Genomic DNA, 20239 nt, shown 5'->3' with positions numbered 1-20239 from the left:
TATACTTTGTCTCTAATATTGATGGCAATTGGCTATTCTCCAGGAAAACCCAGACCCTAACAGTTTAATTTGAAGAGGAGCTATAATATTTCCAGAAATTATGAAGCTGTTTCACTGTATTAAACAGGACTGTAGGTAAACTACATAAATTAAATGTTATTTCCCTTGATTTTCCATATGATATCCATGAATAAAACACTCATATCAAATTGACTTAGCAGGGAGGAACTATTTTGTCATCTTGTTTAACTAATTTTAGGCACTGCTTTGAGAGCCCTAATTTATCTGATCTTCATGAGAACGTTTCAGATTGAATATTAAGACTCAATTTCAAGAGAATCATTGTTTTGTGTCACTTTTTATTTCTTTTAAATGATCTAACTTGAAAACCTAAAAACGCCTCTTGACTTAATGTTTCCATTTCTAAGGAAAACATATATTCAATTGAATAAAAAGTTGCTATCCAAAGATCTCAAACCACTTACTGTTGAAACTTTAAGTCAGAAAGATATTTTGCTTACATTTTTGATTGATTTGAAAGACCACAAAATTTATTCCTTTATTTATTATTAGTAAAGCTTATTTCTCTTCAAAATCCCTAAGATTTAAAAGAACAATAAAATATCCCAGCTTCATATAGCTATATAAGTAGAGAGGAAAAACTTATTTACTATATCTGTTAAGTTCTTTGCTTTCCTATTCCCCTCAGTAGTTTTTAGGACCTTAAGTCTTTTATTACTTCCTATCATCTATTTTTCCACAAATTTTATACTCTGTTCTCTCAAAGCAAACCGAGTTGGAGGGTTACAAATTCATAACCCTCCAAAATCCTGTAGCTTTTGAAAATAATAAAAATATTTTTAATCTGCCTTGTTTGGGCTAATTTTTAGATTTAAATTATTCCAGTTATTTTATTCACCAACATTCTTTAAAATAGCATGCAAAATAGCTTTGAAGCATTGAAGCATGTCTCTTTTATTGAGTAATTGATGGGTTTTTTAAAGTCTTTTTAAAATCTGTGTGATTGTTATTTTGGTAGGGTTGTAAAGTAAAATTTCAAAATTACAAAAAGTTCTATAAGTTCACACATCTTATTTGAAAAATGAAAATTGGCTCTTCTATACAATCTCAACAAACAGTATGTTGTTTATTCTGTAAGTTTCAGAGTTTCTGTGAAACTCAAAAAGATAATAACTAACACTTGTGTTGCCTTCTCCTTCTCCCTTACCCCATGGTGAGAAAAGTCCAATTTTAGATGAACAAAGAATCGTTTAAAAAAAAAAAAAACTTGTTTTGGAGCAAAATGCTATTATGTTTTTGAGAGTCACAGATATATTCACAGAACATGAACTACTCAATAGATATATTAAATGATTTCAATATCATATAGGGCAGAAATTTTGTATCGAAGACCTCACCTTTGGCAGTCTGGTAGAATCTATGGATCCCTTTTCAGAGTAATATTCTTTAATTGAACATAATAATAAAAATAATAAAAGACATGGGATTATAAAGGAAGTCATTATACTGAAATAATTTATTAAAACTTTTTTGAAGTTCCCAAGAATCCCAAGTAAGTACCCCTAAAGATTTGTTTCTGTGAAGGAAAAATAAAGGAGTTCAAACTCCAAAACTAGCAAAGACCACATTATCAACACATCATCAGAATGTTCCATTCATGTTGAGTATCTTCAATAAATATGACTAATAACATCAGAAGAAAATGGAGAATTCACTGCTTAAAAATTCATTTTTCAAATATAAATTAGCTTTCATGTCACAAACCCTTGGTAGTGACCAAGTGAAACATTACTTTTATTTAAATTCAATCCATTTTTATTAAGCACCTATTACAAATGAACCAATGTAGATACAAATTTGATGTCCCCCTTACCAGATGATGTCCTGGTTTAATTTCTATGATCCAGAAAAAAAGGATGAACAATTATCAATCCCTGGTAACAATAATGACAATAACATTTTTTACAATATTATGCAATGTCCTTATTTGTTCCCAGACAATCTTGTGAAAGAATGAAGGTACAGACTAACTTATACAAGGTCGCATAGGCAGCCAGTAGGACCCAGACCTTATCCCTGTTCTATTCACTACTTAAGGATTATAAGAAAGTTACCATTTAAAAGGGGAAAGAAATATATATGAAAAATGAATGTGAAAGAACATTGAGAAATGTCACAAGAAAAGTTACATCTAGAAGATTTTTAGGCTTATCACTTTTGAATACCATTGGTGTATCAAAATGCTTTTATTTTGCTTCTATTAATATCTTGAAAATTTTACATTACTTGGAGTACTCTCCCAATTATAATAAAGCAGTTTAAAAGCTACTTTTATGGAAATTTCATAAATCCTGAAAATAACTTCATTTAGGACACACACATTTATATGAACACACAAGCATGCACATATATTTTAAAATCAGAATCTTTGGCATAATCAGACTGAGTCACAGATTTCTTCATAATGGAGCATAAAGTACCACCCAGCTAAAGAGTGATTAATATACACATATAAATGCACATCAACTAAAAGGGTATTATCCACTATACTTTTACTAGTATTACTTTGAGAAAAGTGCTTTGTAAAGCCTTCACAGAGGCAGCTTGATGTGATAGAGAGTCTTAGGAGACTTGGTCCATATTCTGGATCTAACAATAGCTGCACCCAAGTCCAGTTACATGATCATTGCATCATGATTTATGTTTGAAAGGGGCTTAGGGGTGACCTAGTTCAATATCCTTATTTTATGGATAAGAAAGCTAAGGCCTACAGAGATTAAATGACTTGCCTGCTAATTGTATGAGGCTGGAGTCAAAGCCAACTCTTCCTCATTCCTTATACAGGGTAAATCATGGCACCCATTCTGTTTACTCAGAAGTCAAATACCTCATAGGATTTTGGTATTGGTAATTTGTAAGTCTTAAAATGTTGATATTATAAATGTAGGTTGTGACAACATTTTGGCAAATTTTATTGTTTTCTTATAGAAGTACATTATTTTTAAAAAAGGAAAAAAAAATCTAAGCATTCAGTGAATGTTGGGAAAACACTGGCAAAACCTCCAACAGGTTAGATGGACACCCAGGGGCAAATTTTACCGGAGGACAGGAACAAGAATGACTTATTGTTCACGATTTGCATTTGTAGTATGTACTCTGTAGAGTTCTAAATTAAATATATAATTAATATCTGTGGTGGTTTGGTTGTTTTTCAGCTTGTCCAATTCTTCGTGTTGGTTTTTCTTGGCAAAGACACCGTTAACAGTCTGCCATTTTCTCCTCTAGCTCATTTTATACATAAGGAACTGGGACAAACAGGGATAAGTGATTTACCCAGGATCACACAGCTAATAAAGAGTCTGAGGCTAGATTTGAACTCATGCTCTCTTGACTCTATTCACTATGTAAGCTAGTTGCTCATAAATAAGTATACAATAGATTTTAAAGACATCTCTTTTTTCTTTGTTATTAACATGAAAAAACCAGGGACAGTTTGAAATAATTACAATGATAACTATTTACACTTACATAGCATTTCAAGGCTGCCAAAGTCCTGTGTACATTCCTTCACAGACCTCCAGATCTGATAAGCATTTCTAAACTAGATAGTTAGAGCCTGAAATTAAACACTGACACAAAGGCTGATAGGTAGATACCAAAAGGTGGATGAGCATTCCATTGCCAGTTGTCTTTTCATCTTGTCACAAGATGTAAATGACTCTGGAAGGGAAAGTAAGGCTGACAACTATATGTCTACCTCATTCAAATCCAATTCACAAACAAGTCAAGACTTTATCCTTAAGATGTCACTGGCTCTCTTGGAAAACAAAAGACAAGTAATGACACATATGCTGCACTATCATGATCTTTGTTTATTTCTTCCTCTTTTATCTTATTTCTGTGGGACTTGGTCCATAGCCATGGTAACCTCTAATTCAAACACACTAAAGGGAAAATTTAAGATTGGATCTAAAGCCCTTGGCGGCTGCTTCTGTTTTATGTCTCCTTCATTCTGCAAAGATTGGCAACTAGCAGCCCGTGATCCTGAGTTTTCTAAGCTAGTCTATAACTTTTCGAGTTTGAGAATTCCTTATTAGTTTCCAAGCTCTGAGTTACCTAGAGCATTAGACATTAAGTGACTAGTCCAGGCCACAAAGAAAGTACCTGTACTTAGGTCTTCCTAACTTCTACATCACAAATCTAGCCACCTCTCATATATAATCCTGAAATTAACATAAGTGATCAATATTTACATAAAACTACTTTTAAAAAAGTAGTTAGAATTAATAATTTAACATGATTAAAATTTAAGAAACATGTAGCTATAGTAGCATAAAATAAGACTGTTGGGGTTAATGATCAAAAGTTCAATCATACAATTGCTAGCAAAGTATAGAAAAATTCCCACTACCAAAATCAATGGGGGGAAAAAAGTTTCATTTAACCTAAAAACTCAAAAGAAACTATTTGATATACAATAAATAATAAGATACCATAAGTTGGCTTATATAATCACCTTCATTTATAGACATTAAACCCCAATTTCCCAAAATTGAGTGATTTATGCAAGGTAAATAATTTGACTGACATAATGCTGTAATTTTTAAATGGGCCTTAAGAAAGATAAACATGTTATGGGAAATTACAAGTAATTTTTAACATTGAAGGGGATTAGTGTTCAAGTCTGTCTGTGGTATTTTTCTTCAAATTAAAATAAGTAATAATTTGAAGAAAAATACCACAGACAGACTTGAACACTAATCCCCTTCAATAACACACAAAAGCTAAATCAAAAATATTTTCCAAATCCCAAATAGGTCTTCCCTGCCTCCACTGACTCAGTGTTAACATCAATAGAATAATCATGATTAGTTTATTTGTCTTAGCCAATGATTTAAAAGTCCACAGTGAAGCTTTTTAAACCACAATGAAATCATACAAGTTACCATATCATTTTAGGTTTTGAAACCTAAAAGATTTTTGCCCTGATCAGCAAAGCAAAGTAAAAATGATTTATTGATAACAATTATTCCTTACTGACAGTCACAACTATGAAATTGCAATGTTTATTCATGTATAATGCAATTTAATGAGAGGATAAATGACATTCCTAAGAGATGTTGAATAATATCAGTATTAAATAGAAAACATAAGGTTACTCATGTTAAAAACATTTAAGTGTATGCATTTTTTTGTTTAGAAGTTATAGAAAAAATACCTCATTTTAATACATGGATTAACATATAAAAGTGGAATAACATAGAGTTAACAAATTTTTTCAAAAAAATTTTTTCAAAGTTTGGCTAGGATAAAAAGGAGTGGTAGTGTAGAATATTGCATATATTGCCAGAAACTAAGAAAATAAAAAATAAGATAATAAAAGAAATTAAAATAAAAATTCAAATTTAGAAAGTTAGAAGAATCACTGTAGCATCCTTACTATGCCCATCAAGAATAGGCTCAAGAGAAACTAATCATGTTTTCTTTAACATGTGTATTTTTTACTTGAAAAGATTTTAACAGTGTAAAAGTAAAGCTCCTCCCCAAGTACTGGTGCCAATTTCATAGAAAATGTTTAAAAAAAAAAAACAAACAAAAAACCTCAAACATTTATATCTATTATGAATATGACACTCCCTCTTCCCCTTCCCCTTTAAAGGGGAACAAGTACTAAAGTAGAAGACACAAAACAATTGTTTTTTTTTTTTTTTTTTAAGAATTATATAAATGTAAGCAATAAACAAAATGACTTTTCCAGAGAACTGGAAAATGATAGGACACAAACTAGAACCCTACCTCACACCTTATACCAAGATAAGGTCAAAAGAGGTGCCGTGGGTTAAACAAGCAAATTATAAGACAATGGAGTAGTCTGTCAAAACTGGGAAGGGGGGAAATTCATGATCAAACAAGAGATAAAGAATGTTACAAAATGCAAAATAGATAATTTTGATTATATTAAATTAAAAAGTTTCATATAACAAAAAAATTGAGATTAAGTGGAAAACAAAAAAACTGGGAAACAATCTATATCACCTTGAAACTCTCAGTTTGATAAAAAAAAAAAAAAGTACTAAAAGTTGGGGAGGATGCGGGGAAAAATGTAGTACTGGTGGAGTTGTGAAATGATTCAATCATTCTGGAGAGCAATTGCTCTAAATAGCAATCAAACTCTGTATAATCTTTGACCCAACAATAACACTATTAGTTATTTATCAGCAATACCACTACTAGGTCTGAATCCCAAAGAGTTCATAAAAAAAAGAATAAATAACATAAATGAGCAAAAATATTTATAGCAGCACTTTTGTGGTGGCAAAATATTGGAAAGTGAGGGCATGTACATCAATTAGGGAATGGCCAAACAATATGTAGTATATGAATGTAGTGTGAAATTATTTTGCAATAAGAAATGACAAAAAAGAGGGAAGAAAAAAAGAAAAATTTGGAACTCAAATTTTTAAGATTTTTATGAGTGCTAATAAATTTTCTTGATAATTTAAGTGTTAATTTTGCTGAGAAGGTGGAAGCAGATATAGGATGAAAGCAAAGATGAGGTTTTGGGGAGTTTATAAGAAGGAAGAGACATGGGCATGTCTGCAGATAGCAGAGAGAAAGCCAATAAATAAGAGATTGAAGATTAGGGAATGGGGATGATAGAGGTCTATCTAATCTGACAAAGAAGGGAGATGAGATGGAATCAAGGATACATGTAAAAGGACATGCTTTGACAAGAGAAAAGTGGAGGAGCTTTCATAGAAGACCTCTAAATTGATGTCAGATGAGGAAGGTTTGCCACAAATGGTCTTACTTTTTTCAATAATGTAGAAGAACAAAGTCTTTAACCGAATTGAGGAAAGGACGCTTATGAATTTGAAGAGAGATAAAAATATTTGGAATGGCTACTCTGGTAGTAGGAAAAAAAATTATTTAGAACATGAATTGGGTAGTAGTAATCACCCACCTGAGATTATATATACTTGTAGTAAGGTACATTGAAAGGATTAGTGTCCAGCTCAAGAGGGGTAATAATCTTCTATCCTCCCCAGACTTCTAGAGTATTGTATAAACTTTCAGGTGTCATGTTTGAAGAACAAAAATAAAATGGAGAGTACCAAAAAACAAAGAAAAATGATATATAAGTTTTCAACATTGTGATATATGAGAATCAATGGAAGAAACTATTATAAGAAACTTATAATAGATAAGTCAATATTAAGTTTTCACCTATTTCAAGGATTCTTAAGTTGGAATCTGTAAACGTATTAAATTGAAAACTATTGTTCAATATTCGTTACATTTGTAACCCTATCTACTTGATGTATTTAAAAATATGATTCTGAGAAGGGCTTTTAATCAGATTATCAAAGAGGTCAATGATGCAAAAAAGGTTAACTACCCTCGATCTATTTAAAGACTGTCCAGGATTTTTTCCCTGTTTAATCCTCAGAAGGCAAAATCAGGATCAGTGGGTGGAATCTGAAAAGAAAGAAATTTAGATTTGAAGTATTTAAAGAATAGAATAGGTCCTATTAGGGATATCTAAAAATAAAATGGTCTGCCTCCTGAAGATAATGGATTCCTACTCAATGACAGTTTTCAAAGTCTGGATGACCATTTTTTAAAAAAGGATATAGGCTACTGGAGAGTTGAAACTCTTCTATGTATTATTTTGTATCCTCCAAATGCCTAGCATATTGCTTGGCAGATAAAAAGTACTTCATAAATGTTTGGTGATTGAGTAGATGGCTTCAGAGGTGCCTTCCCATTCAGATTTTGTGATTTTTTTTAACACTAGTGTTAACTTCACCTTGAAAGTGAATCTCTTCTCATTCGGCAAGAAGATTAAGTATTTACTTGTAAATGGAATTTTAGGCTCAGTGTTATAGTGGATTTTCATAATCAAACTTCTTGGGAAATAGTGATAATCTTTATCAGAGGCTGTTCTTATCCATGTTGCATTATTTAGCCCTAGTAATAATTTATATAGGTCACTCTACCATTTTTAACATTGTGCACTAAATATCTTCTCATTTTTCTTCTAATCTTGTATTGATATTTATTCTAACAAGTTAATAATTTGACTATAAACTGTAAATATTGATACAGATGTTACTTCATCAGTTTAGAAACCTGTGTAGAAATTCCCACCATTCATGCAGAATGACAATGTCTACAACATTGTTTTAGACAACTGTCCTGAAGACACTGAAACATAAATTATTTGTTAAGAGTCAGTTAATCCTGTAGTATATCTGAAGCACAATTGGAATCAAATTTTCTTGACTCCAAAATTGATTCACTATCCACAAAAACTTTCCATCTTAATCTCTGTGTGAATTATCATACTAAAACTGATCTATTAATTCAACAATCTATATATTTTTCCTGAGAAAACTGATTGGGTCACAACTCATCTTTATCCATCTGGTACAAATGATATTACTCCATTTCTTTAAAGTTCCTTATGTCGCAGATTTACTCATACTCATAATAACTTTTACAGACCACTCTGCAGTATTCATTTTTAATACTTCAGGAGAAGTCTTTAACAGCCAATAGCAATAACCCCAAGATAATAGTGATATTAAATAGATGTTTCTGGAAGAAATGATTTGCAATGTCTTGAAGATAATTTAACCAACTTTCCTCCTATTTCTGTTTAATTTTAGGGCTATCTTATAATCCATTTTTATTCATATTTTTCATATTAGCATATTAGTGTACAAGCATTGTTCATTATCAGATTGTATGACAAATTGACAAATGAATAATCTTCATCTGTTTGTTTTCAATATGGACTGCTAATTCAAATTCTTGAGTGATTAGACATCTTAAAGTGTGGGGGGATATTATATTCCAGGGATGATTCAACATACTGTCTCTTTCATAGTTAAAACTAAACTCTCTTTCTTGAGATCTACACCAAATATCCTGTATCACAGGGGCAAACAAATGTGAACACACATCTCCCTCTCACCTGATCTTCACAAAAGATTTATTGAATTAAAATTTCAGTGTTATATCCTTCAAGGAATTTTTGTATTCTCTACATTTCTTTATCATTTGTATGATAGCAATGCTTTGGGTCCACTGTAGAATATTGCTTACAAAAGTCTATCCATATTCTACTAATATAGTTACCTTTGACATAATAGAAAAAGAATCAGGAAAAATTGTTATGGATGAGAATAGATGTCTGTAATTGTTAATGCTTCTTTGATTACTTTACTATGATAATTAGGCTCACAATTTTCACCCTCTGTATCCTTTCTATACACATTCAACTTTTGTGTCTCTCCTTCCTTTAGAAGCTATATAAATCAGCTCTTTAATGCTAACCTCACAATGATGCTGTCTGTATCATTAATCTTTTCTTTGGATACTTGGAAATTTGTAATTTGTATGGATACAAATTGGAATTTGTAATTTATTTGGTTTTCTTCACTTTTAAGTCATTCCTAAAACTCAATTGAACTGCAATATTAAAGTCCAACAGTGGAAGATCTATTGTTGTTGATGGTAGAAAAAGTATAAAAATCATTGCTAATCTTTTTTCCACTTTTCTTATGTTTGTTGTCCTATTTCTATTTTCGTTTTTAAATGCCCTAGGAATGACTTGGCAGAGTTAGGTCAATTATCAAGCTTTATCAAACTAGTTTTACTTTTCATTGCTTTATTATGAAATAACATCACTTATAAACTCATATCATTCTTCTCTATTAGATTTTTCAATCTATTTATAATTTAAACCAGGGCTGTCTTTGAGTGTCTCTTTCTGCTTATTCAAGTCAAGTATTTGCTGATTAAGGGAGTTTCTTATTTTTTGGTTTGTTTGGTCTCCTTGTTATTCATAATTGATTTATATCTGCTTTATCTATTATACTCAATATACCTGTCTTTTTTCCCCATGTATTACTATTATATCTTTTCCATAATCAACTGCCTTGTTTGAATATGTCAAGAATGAGTTGTTTCAATTGTATGTTGGAGTTTTAAATACTGTTCATTCTTTCTTCTTAATATAAATGTTTACTTTCATAAATGAATGGATTTAATGGTGTCGCTGTATAAAAACAGAGGATTCAGCCTCCTAGTGACTCATATTAATAATGAATCAAAGAGATATAACATATACATGATATAACACATACATACTTCTCTGATCACATAGTCACAAACACATATATATGCACATATGGATGTTTCTACATATACACATGCAGAGAAAGAATTTATGCATGTTTGTATAAATCTTGGAAAGGCTACATACATATGTTTAAAATTATGCACAAATTGTATGCATATTAGCACATATATACATATACATAAAACAATGAACTAGACCAAATGGTTATTAGGAGACAAAGCTAGACCACATTTGGAAAACTATACAATGATTTTGATAATCCCTAAAAGTTTTCTGTCACTATAGTATATCTTTCCATCTTTTAAAACAGCAATATTTTCCAATATTTTCCCCAAGGATAACATCTATGATGGTGAAATATGTGTGCCTGTTTTATTGCTTTTCTTTTTGATATAAGCACAGAAAATCAGTGATCTTTTTGATTCAGGTAATCTTGTATGGTTTTAATACATATAATAGAAATACCCTGTTGAAAGAAAGCCCATAGAGTTTTATTCTTCTCTACCGAGTCAAATATTGGATTTATTTTGGAATCAGTAAACATATTAACAAAGTGGAATCTTGTACTAATTATACTTTTGAATCAACTATATAATTTTTAAAATTGATTAACTGTGTAGAAAAGTCTGTGAAAAGCTGACTGTTCCCTAAAGGACAAAGAAAGAATGTAGACTGATACCATCTATTGTCTTTTCTATGTTTTTTTTTTTTTAAATTAATGGTATCATCTGTGATACTTCCAATCATGATGAATTTCTCCCTCACAGGTGGAATAAGGGACAATGGAGAAATGCAAAGTGGGATTTAGGTAAACTATAGAAAATTATCAGTGACTACTTGTATAAATAGAAAAACAAAACAAAACGGTTATATCATGAATGACTGAAAATATCAGCTTGACTGGATAATTCTCCGTATTATTCTATTTGGTGACAAATCATGGAACATTAAATTTGACCAAATTTTGAACAGAAAGATTGACAAAACTTATAAATACAATTAAATATTACCAATGACTGATTTAGAAAAAAGTCATAAAAGACATAATTAAAGACATGAATTGCTGGAAAGGGAGGTATATTCTCTATGTACTTAATGTGATGGCTAATAGATAGTCTAAATGTTAAGACTCAAATGATGTCCTACAATACATTAAGAAGATTATTCTTTGAAAACTTACAGAAAGACATGGACAAGAATTTTTTTAAATTAAATTTTATTTTCATGAAGATATATCTACCTTCTTTTCTCACTTCTTTCCTGTCAACTCACCTTTTCCCATCAAAAAAGAGAAACAAAACCATACTTCTGTAGGTTATATAACAAATATATACAACAAATAATACAGATTTTTGCATTAGCCATGTCTTAAAAAGGAGATGAGGTAGTGTTTGTCTTATTTTGTATCCCAAAGAATAGAATGATAGAAGAGTGAATGTGCAATGATCTTTAAGGTCAAAGGAAATAAATTTACTACTGGAATCATGGATCCACTGAAGTATTAATGCAGTCAAGGATGAAATAATCTACATCAATATAATATAATAATTAGGATTTCTCTAACATGCAAATAAAATATGTATAACTTAGCTAACAATAAAGAATAGGCTGTGATCAAGATATACAAAAGTGTCTACCAAATTAGTGTGTATAAATGCATGAGAGTGGGCAAAACACCTGTCTCTGGAGAATGTACATAAAACTCAGATGGATGAAATTACAGATCTTGAATAATGAAAACATTATCTCCATATTATGAGACAGGCATATTTAAACATCCTCGATATAGCTGTCAGTATTAATATCAGAATATTTTATCTCAAAATTAATAGAATTGGTATTTCCTAATAGATTATTTTTTTTGCCTTGGGTTGACTCATACACAGGAAGTAACTTCACTTCTAGAGAGTAATGCTACTCACTAAGAACAATTTCAACTATGTAATACCAAACAATGAACAGTACCTGAAAGATTTAGACATCTTAAGATTCTTGAATCATTAGTGATGAGATGGGAAAGTCTTCTACTTCTGATTATGACATGTGTAACTAAGTGAAAATAATAGGAAGATTTAATTCTGCTGCCATTTTCCCTAGGGAAATCATTAGAGTAGATGATAAAGAGTTGAGATCTAGATAAAGATCATTTTCCAAGAGAGTCCTATCTAGTACTCAATGTGATCTAATATGGGGTCTCTGGTCTCAATCTGGTCTCTATGCCTAACTCTAAGAACCAGTATCAGGAATGATGATCAGTGTCTTTCAATAATTATATCATGCATCCTTTAATAACCATGAGAATAAACACTTTCTAACCATTTCTGATAGATATGACAAAGGCTATAACAGAAGATAACATAATATAATATGTACAAGGACCACTGCAATAAAATAACTAGGTGATAATTATATGTTCTTGCAGATCTCTTGAAAACTGGCAAAATAAAAGGCAGTTACCATGTATTTTATCACAATACTAATTTAATAATACAAATAATCATATCATTATGCTATTACTAGATTATAATGTATAAATCACAATATTTTACCTTACAAATTGATTGCTAATTCAGCCTCAAGAATGACCAAATGCTTTATAGGCTTATTTCATTCATACATACAGTAATTATTTCATTTACCACCACCACGCTAGGTGAGACATTCGTGGAAAGGCTAAAGCCACTTAACTCTCAATATAGTATACAAAGAATCACAAAATTTTAAAGCTAGAAGAGACCTTGGACCCTTCTATTTTACAGGTGAATATACAGTATTGGAAAACTGAAACAATTTAACCAAAGTTAGAGGGTAAGTGGTAGCAGAATCAGGACTATAATGTCCCTGGACTCCTTTCATGGCACCATGAAATATGTCTTGTCAATACCTTTCTCTAACTTCACCTTTCAATATTCTTCTACTTGGTAAACCTCTCTCCTCAAAACATATATACAGTATATATATGTATAGTATATATACAGTAAAATATGAATGCTTTGGCTTATACCATATCTTGAATGCTTTTTCTCTAACTATTCAAATTTCTTATTCCTTCCTAAAATTCCCAGTTCCAAATTATCTAATTAACTACATGATAGTTTATAATGAAGCTCTTTCACTTGCTGTCAAGTTTATTGTTACCACTAATAGGTCCTCTATTCAATGACCTGATTAGCATTGAACAAGATAGGGTTTTCTTTCTTTTTTTCCCATTAGCACCATGTCTAGCCAATTATTAGCTTTGTGTACACACACACACACATACACACACATACACACACACACACACGCACACACACATGGGCACGTGCCTACTTGCGCTTATTTTCTCCCTCATGGAAAGTGGAGTGGGATAGGTGACCATTTCAAGTCAAGTTATCCTTTAAAAAAATTTTCTACTTTATTGCATTAGTACAGCTGGATTTATTAGAGAATGGCAGGATCCGATGGTAAACAGCAAAGAAAATGAACTATCCAGAGGAATAAGGAAGAAGCTTAGTACAATTCCTCGCTACACAATTATCATTGGGATTTTTTTCCAATACCTCCTCCCGCTAATAAACTTAATTTCTAATAAAGTAACTTGTCATATTCAAAATGAAATGGCAGGAAAAATTCTTAAAGGTTAACAGCAGAATTACTCCACAATTTCCAAAAGTAACTTAAGAATATAAAATAGGGTTAGGTGAGTTTATTTTTATTTTGAAAAATCTCTATTGCCCATTATCGTAAAAGAGAAAATAGCCTTTATTTTCAAAGAAGCAATACATAAATTTAGACTGCAATAGACATACTTACCATATGTTAATGTTCCATAAGTCAAGAACCACATATTTTTAATGAAAATTCCATTTCTAAACATCTCAAATTTTCTCCAACTCCTGAAAGAAAACGCTCATACCACTAATCATCAAGAAAAGAAAGGCTTGTTCTACTGTGGTTTTCAGAGCAAAGAACAAGCTATGAAGTGCTATATAACTACTATTCACATTCAAAAAACAAACCATTTACTTAAGGCATTAGGTATTTTGCACTCTATTTGAGGTGATTTTTAAGTGTGCTCATTAACCTACCTGATGCGTGATTTCATTTTGAGGCACAGGGAGGGATCTTTCTTCATACACAGGAGGTGGTTTATGTGTGGGTGGAAGATCAATCCTGCATTAAAAAGAATAAACAATATGACTGCCATATCTGACAAAAACAAAGGGAAAGTGGGGGAAGGAGTCCCTATAATTCTAAACACGATTTCCATGATACTCTTTAAATTGTCTCAAATATTTAATTCGGCACTGTCATTTACCCTTCAAAGCTGAGAAAAATAAGCTGAATTAGAGCTTAGACAAAACCAAATCAACTCACATATTGCTGGTAATATCAAAGGTGCAATCACATAATATTACACATATCCCAAAGTTTAGTTTTATTTTAAAAAAAAACTATATTACCATTTTTTCTTAATGACATTTAGATATCATTAACATTACTTTTCAGGTTTATTAAATGGGTGAATGAAGAAAATCCTCAATACTGACTTTTTAAAAAAAGTTATCCATATGTACAGAAAACTCAAAATATCTTGTCACCCAAACATCAAGGTTCTCAATGCCATGGATAAGTGGAAATTCTGCTTCCCAAAGAAACAAATAAAAATGTTTCCTTTTAAAATAGGGGCAAACACTCAGATACTCTAATAAATATAAATGTTTATTTCTCTCAATTGTGCAAACTTTATGAAATGGAGCAACATTAGAATGTTTTTATTTTTAAACACCCAATTATGAAAACTAAAAGAAAAAATTTCTGAAGACCACCAATAAATCTAAATATGTATAATTAATTAAGTGTAAATCTTGTTTAAATAGTAATTATGTTGGATTTTATAAAAAACATTAATATGAAATATGGGATGGGACAATAATTGCAGAATCATTAAAGTAAAAATTTAAAAGCAAAGAATGATAAATTCATCAAATATCATATGTAAAAATTTGTAGATTGTTTTATTTCTACATGCAACATTTGATAATTACAAATAGAGCTGTCCACATATGAACAAGAAACAGACCAGGATAAAATCTCATTTATAATAGCAATAGAAATGGACAAAGAACTTCTTTAGACTTCATGAGACCTTAATGACATACCAAAATTACTTTATTATAAGGTAAACTGAAAATTAGATATGAACATTCTAGTCACGCACTACTATATTAGAAAAGCATTTAAGGACTAATCATTATTGGTTACTAACCAAATGACCTAAAATTTAAGGACTTTGGTCTTATAAAGGCTGTAAGTACATTATAAGGACTAGCCTGATTTAATGAGGTATTTTATAGTCTCTTTAACAGATAATTCTCCCTAGTCTTTCTAATTCTCCCCCCACTCCAAATACCTACTGATAGAAAGAGGTAGAGAAGAGAACAGAATCTAAGGACAGGAAAACATTAAAGATTATCTAATCTCTCTTAATTAAGCCAGTGAGTATTAAATGACTTGAAGGCCACACAGCTAAAGTAGTAAAGCTAAGATATGGACCTGACTCTATATTTCAGTAATTTTTAAAAAATATATTATTCAGCTAAAGCCAATTATGCTAAAGTATCCATTTATATTGCTCTTTAAAATATATATATACATATGTATATACATATATTTCTACTCTACTCCATAATTTAACTGCATGCCACATAAAAAAATAAATTCTCCTGAAAAAAAAAAACATACTAGTAAAACATTTTCAATAATTCCCACTAGGTTATTATATGAATTGTAACACAAAACTGAGGATAAAGATGTTTGTGACAAAGTCATATACATTTTAGAAGACACACGTTTTAAAAAGTCTAACAAAATATACATACACACATACATACTCTAGTACTAGATGTCAGGAAAGAGAAACAGGCAGAGAGAGTCAGAAAGGGAGGAGAAAAGCACATCTTCTGTGGCATAAAGAAACTCAATTTACTTTAGGTTAAAATGTCTATACAGCATTCATCTTAATCATGAAACTTTATTTTTTCCTTAAAAGTTTAGGCTGAAATGTCCTCTCATGAAAATGTCTTTATCTGTCAAAATAAATAAACTTAATTTTACTGTCTTCCCTCAAATATTTAAGATTTGTATTTACAACAAAAATTAAAGCTCCTAAATGCTGAGTATTTACAATCAAAACATGCCTCCCCACCCCCAAAAATACCTACACTTTGTCAAGATAGGATGGCCTCTTTTTCCGAGGAGTCAGCAACACAGTAACAAAGATAGTAATGATAAAAAGCGCAAGGACAGCTCCAATGACTGCTCCAGCTACTGCTATGGAAGAGGTCTGCTTAAATGGAACATCTGGAATGCAACACAGATTAGGCTTTTTGAGGCAACTAATGAAAAGTAAATGATGAATGCACACTTTATGCCTGTAAGATGCAGGAAATATTTTTTAATAAAATATTAAAAAATCTTGAATTTGACTCACTTTTTGTGGCAATACCAGACCTTACCAATTTAATCAATTTTCTTATGATTTCTATTTAGAATCATATAGGATTCCATTCCATTTCCACATCCTTTCCCTGCTTTTCTTAAACAATATCAAAGCCTTCAGTTTAGTATTCACAAATAACTATGGCAAAAAATTTTCTCACACATTATTTTGGGGGTCTAAGAGAAAAGAATGAGACCAGAGGAAAGATATGTATAACAAAAGTCCAACTGAGAAGTGATTAGATTCTAAATTAAGAGCAGTAGTCATTTGGAGAGATGAGAATGGGTATGAGATGTTGTGAAGAGAATCGATGAGACTTTGGAAGCTGATTGGATATTACAAAATCAATATGGAAAGTCAAAGACAACTCCTTAGTTGTCAACATAAGTAACTACAAGGATGGTTGAAAGAAACAGAGAGGTTAGGAAGAAGGTAAGGCTCTGAGTGCTAGGAGAGGGGAGAAAAGAAGTCATCTGCCTGCTAGGTTGAACTGGAGGTACTTGGAGATATCTAATGGGCAGCTAGCAATATAGAATTAGAGATCAAAAAGTTCTAGATATAGAGGTCTGACAAGATTACCAGGAGAGAAGAGAGGCCAAAAGAGCCTTAGAAGGGAGCTTCACTAGAACAAGACAGAACAAGGAAGGTCATGCAGCAACACAAAGTAAAGAGGAACAGTGAGACTGACAGAAAAGTGTCATGGAAAGTCAGAAAGGAAAGACAGAAGGAAAGGTGGTCAGCAGAATCAAATGTTGCAAAGAAGTCAAGAAAGATTAAGGATTGCTCAAGAACTGCCTGAGGGCAGATTAGAAATCAATAAATTGTGGGTAATCTTGTAGTACAATGGTAGAGTTGGAAATCAAATTACAATAGACCAGGGACAGCTAGTTGGTATAACAATAGAGCATCAGCTTGAAGTCAGGAGGAACTGAGTTCAAATCTGGCTTCAGACACTTGCCACTTACTGTGTGACTAGGCAAATCACAACCCCAATTGCCAGAGGGGGGAAAAAAATTACAATAGGCTTAATAGTGGCAAGAAATGAGGGAGAAGCAATGGGCATAGATAGCACTGTTTAAGACTTTAGTTAGAAAAGGAAAGATACAGGCTTAAAAAGCTTGAGAGGATGGACAGGAAATCAAGTCATGATTTTGAGTATAAGTGAAAACTATCTGCCACTAACTTTTTATTACTGCTTTATGATTCCATGAGATTTTATTATTTTTCTAAAAATCAAGGAAAGTGTCAATAGGTTAAATAAAGGAGGCCTGTTAATAGTTTAGCCATAAATATTTACTAAGCTGGCAGTACATGCCAGGCAGTGTTAAATGCTTACAATATACAAGAGATAGTTCCTTTCCCTCAGGGGGCTTAATCTAAGAGGAAGACAAGATCTAAGCATATAAAGGACAAAAAGCCAATCATTTAAAGAGGAAAGGCATCAGGATTAAAAGAGGTTGGGAAAATACAGTAAGATCCTGTAGAAAATAGGATTTTAACTTAGGACTTAAATGGAAGACAGAAGGAAGATATGAGGAAGAACATTACAGTCATGGAAGATAGAGAGCCAAGAAACAAGAACGCCTTTTTTTGTGGATCTTCAAGGAGGCAGACTAGTATCATGGGATTGAAGATTATGTGGCAGGGAATAAACTGTAATAAAACTAGAAAGGTGGTGGTGGGGTTTGGCTATGAAGAGCTTTGAATGCCAAATAAGAATTTATATTTAATCCTGGAGGCGACAGGGAGTCACAAGAGTTAATTAAGGAGGGAGATATGGTTGGCTCTGTATTTGGCATCTGGATGGAGGGCATTTTGTAATGGAGAGAGACTTGAAACAATAGAATATTTTAACAGTCCAAACATGAGGTAATGAAGACCTGCTCCAGAATGTTAATATGATAGAAGGGAGTGTATTTTTGAGAGATGCTGCAAATATGAAATCAAGAGACTTGGCACCGGATTGGATATGAAGGAGAGACAAAGTGAGGAGCTGAGCTTAGATTGTGAGCTTGACCAAAGGAGAGGACTTGGTGTTCTCTTCCACAATAGCAAATTTAAGGGAGACAGCAGGAGCATTTTGGGGAAAAGATGATTTCTTTTTGGACAAGCTGTTTAAGATATCTACTAACTATCCAGTTCAAGATTTCTGAAAGATGGTCTGGAGGTGGCTGAGATGATAAGGCAGCATTGGCATAGAGAGGGTAATAAAATCCATAGCAGCTTATAGAACACTGAGTATAGAGGGAGAAGATCCAGGACAGAATCTTGTGGGACATCCATGGTAAGAAGGTATGATCTGTATGAGGATCTAGGAAAGGAAATCTGAGGAGTGGTCAGCTAAATAGGAAAACCAGAAGAGGGTGATGTCTTAGAGAGACTGATCAATAGTGTCAAAGACTGCAGAAAGGTCAACGACTATGAGCACTGAGAAGCAGCCATTCGATTTGGAAATTAAGAAATCCTTAGTAACTTTGAAGAGAGCAATTTCAGTGAAATAACGGGGCGGACTGATTGCTACAGGAGATAGAAGATGAAATCAAAGCCTTAAGAATTATTGGTCTTATAGAAAAGTTACCCCTTCGTTGGAAAATAAAGGAGTCTACTTCATTTCAGTCTTCTACCTTGCCCTACACAGCTCCATTTTACCTGTCCAGGGTCTTTCCTCTCTCCCCCTTAACACTGTTGCTATCTATGCCTCTAATTCATTTCCCAGTTTCCTTTTTTAACATGGATTTGAAGGACAAAAAGAAAAATCAGTTTCTAGAAGATATCAAAAAAAAAAAAAACAAACCCTTAAGTCTTCAAATTTTATGCTAATATTTAGGATTGGTACTTTTTTTAAAAATTAAATTTTTCATAAGGATTCGCCATTTGACCTTTTATTCCTTCAAAGCTTTCTAATAGTTTCTTCCAATTCTCTGTCCCCATCCACCTCCCAATAATGAAAGTATAATTTCTGTTATCCTTAGAATAAGTGAAAATATATTTTCCTGTAAATAATAGGGTAGTACAGTGAAGTCTCTGATTATCACCTATTAAAGCACACTGATAGTTCTAATGTAACCCTGCATACATTCATGACAACAAACCTGTGCTGTATAGGATTCACATGACAGAAGACTTAACTCTTGATTGGCTGATGGAATGATGAACAAGAGTTTGTCATAGAGACCTCAAGAGACATAAATAGAGAGAAGAGTGCCAGGGAAGGAGTTGAGAAACTTTTCAATAGCAGCCCAAAGGTCTCAGAGGCACATTTATGTATGAGAAATGATCATGTTCCTTGAAAACCAGGACTTACAATTTTAGAACCTGATGGTAAACCTCTATTGAGTTTTTCACTTGAGCTGAGATTTTATCTTGCTTCTCAAGAGAACTCATTTATGTATCTTTTGGTATATTCCATTGTGTAGAACTACAATTTCTACTTACTGTTTGTGTAGATAAAAAGGGTTACTTGGTAATTCATTATTGTGATGGTCTTTTGTGTTACTGATATTTGGTGGGAAGAGGTGAAGCAAGTAATTATAAATTAAGGTCTAATCAGGGAAGGTAGGTGCTTTTGATCTCAACTCCTGAAT

At 32.1% G+C, this 20239-nt stretch overlaps 1 protein-coding gene across 1 annotated transcript in view; it reads right to left on the bottom strand.

Annotated features, from left to right (window-relative positions):
* The window catches only part of NECTIN3 (nectin cell adhesion molecule 3), a 193132-nt gene that overhangs the window by 107986 nt on the left and 64907 nt on the right, over positions 1–20239 (bottom strand). The window contains exons 6-7 of the mRNA XM_051985259.1: positions 16378–16516; positions 14242–14326 (exon numbers count right to left, since the gene is read on the bottom strand). Of these exons, the coding sequence (XP_051841219.1) occupies positions 14242–14326; positions 16378–16516 (224 nt within the window). The remainder of the gene's footprint in view (positions 1–14241; positions 14327–16377; positions 16517–20239) is intronic.

The sequence above is a fragment of the Antechinus flavipes genome, chromosome 3 (genome assembly GCF_016432865.1).
Source record: "Antechinus flavipes isolate AdamAnt ecotype Samford, QLD, Australia chromosome 3, AdamAnt_v2, whole genome shotgun sequence".
NCBI lineage: Eukaryota > Metazoa > Chordata > Mammalia > Dasyuromorphia > Dasyuridae > Antechinus > Antechinus flavipes.
The sequence above is the reverse complement of the archived record's forward strand: the minus strand, read 5'-3'. Positions and strand labels throughout refer to the sequence as shown.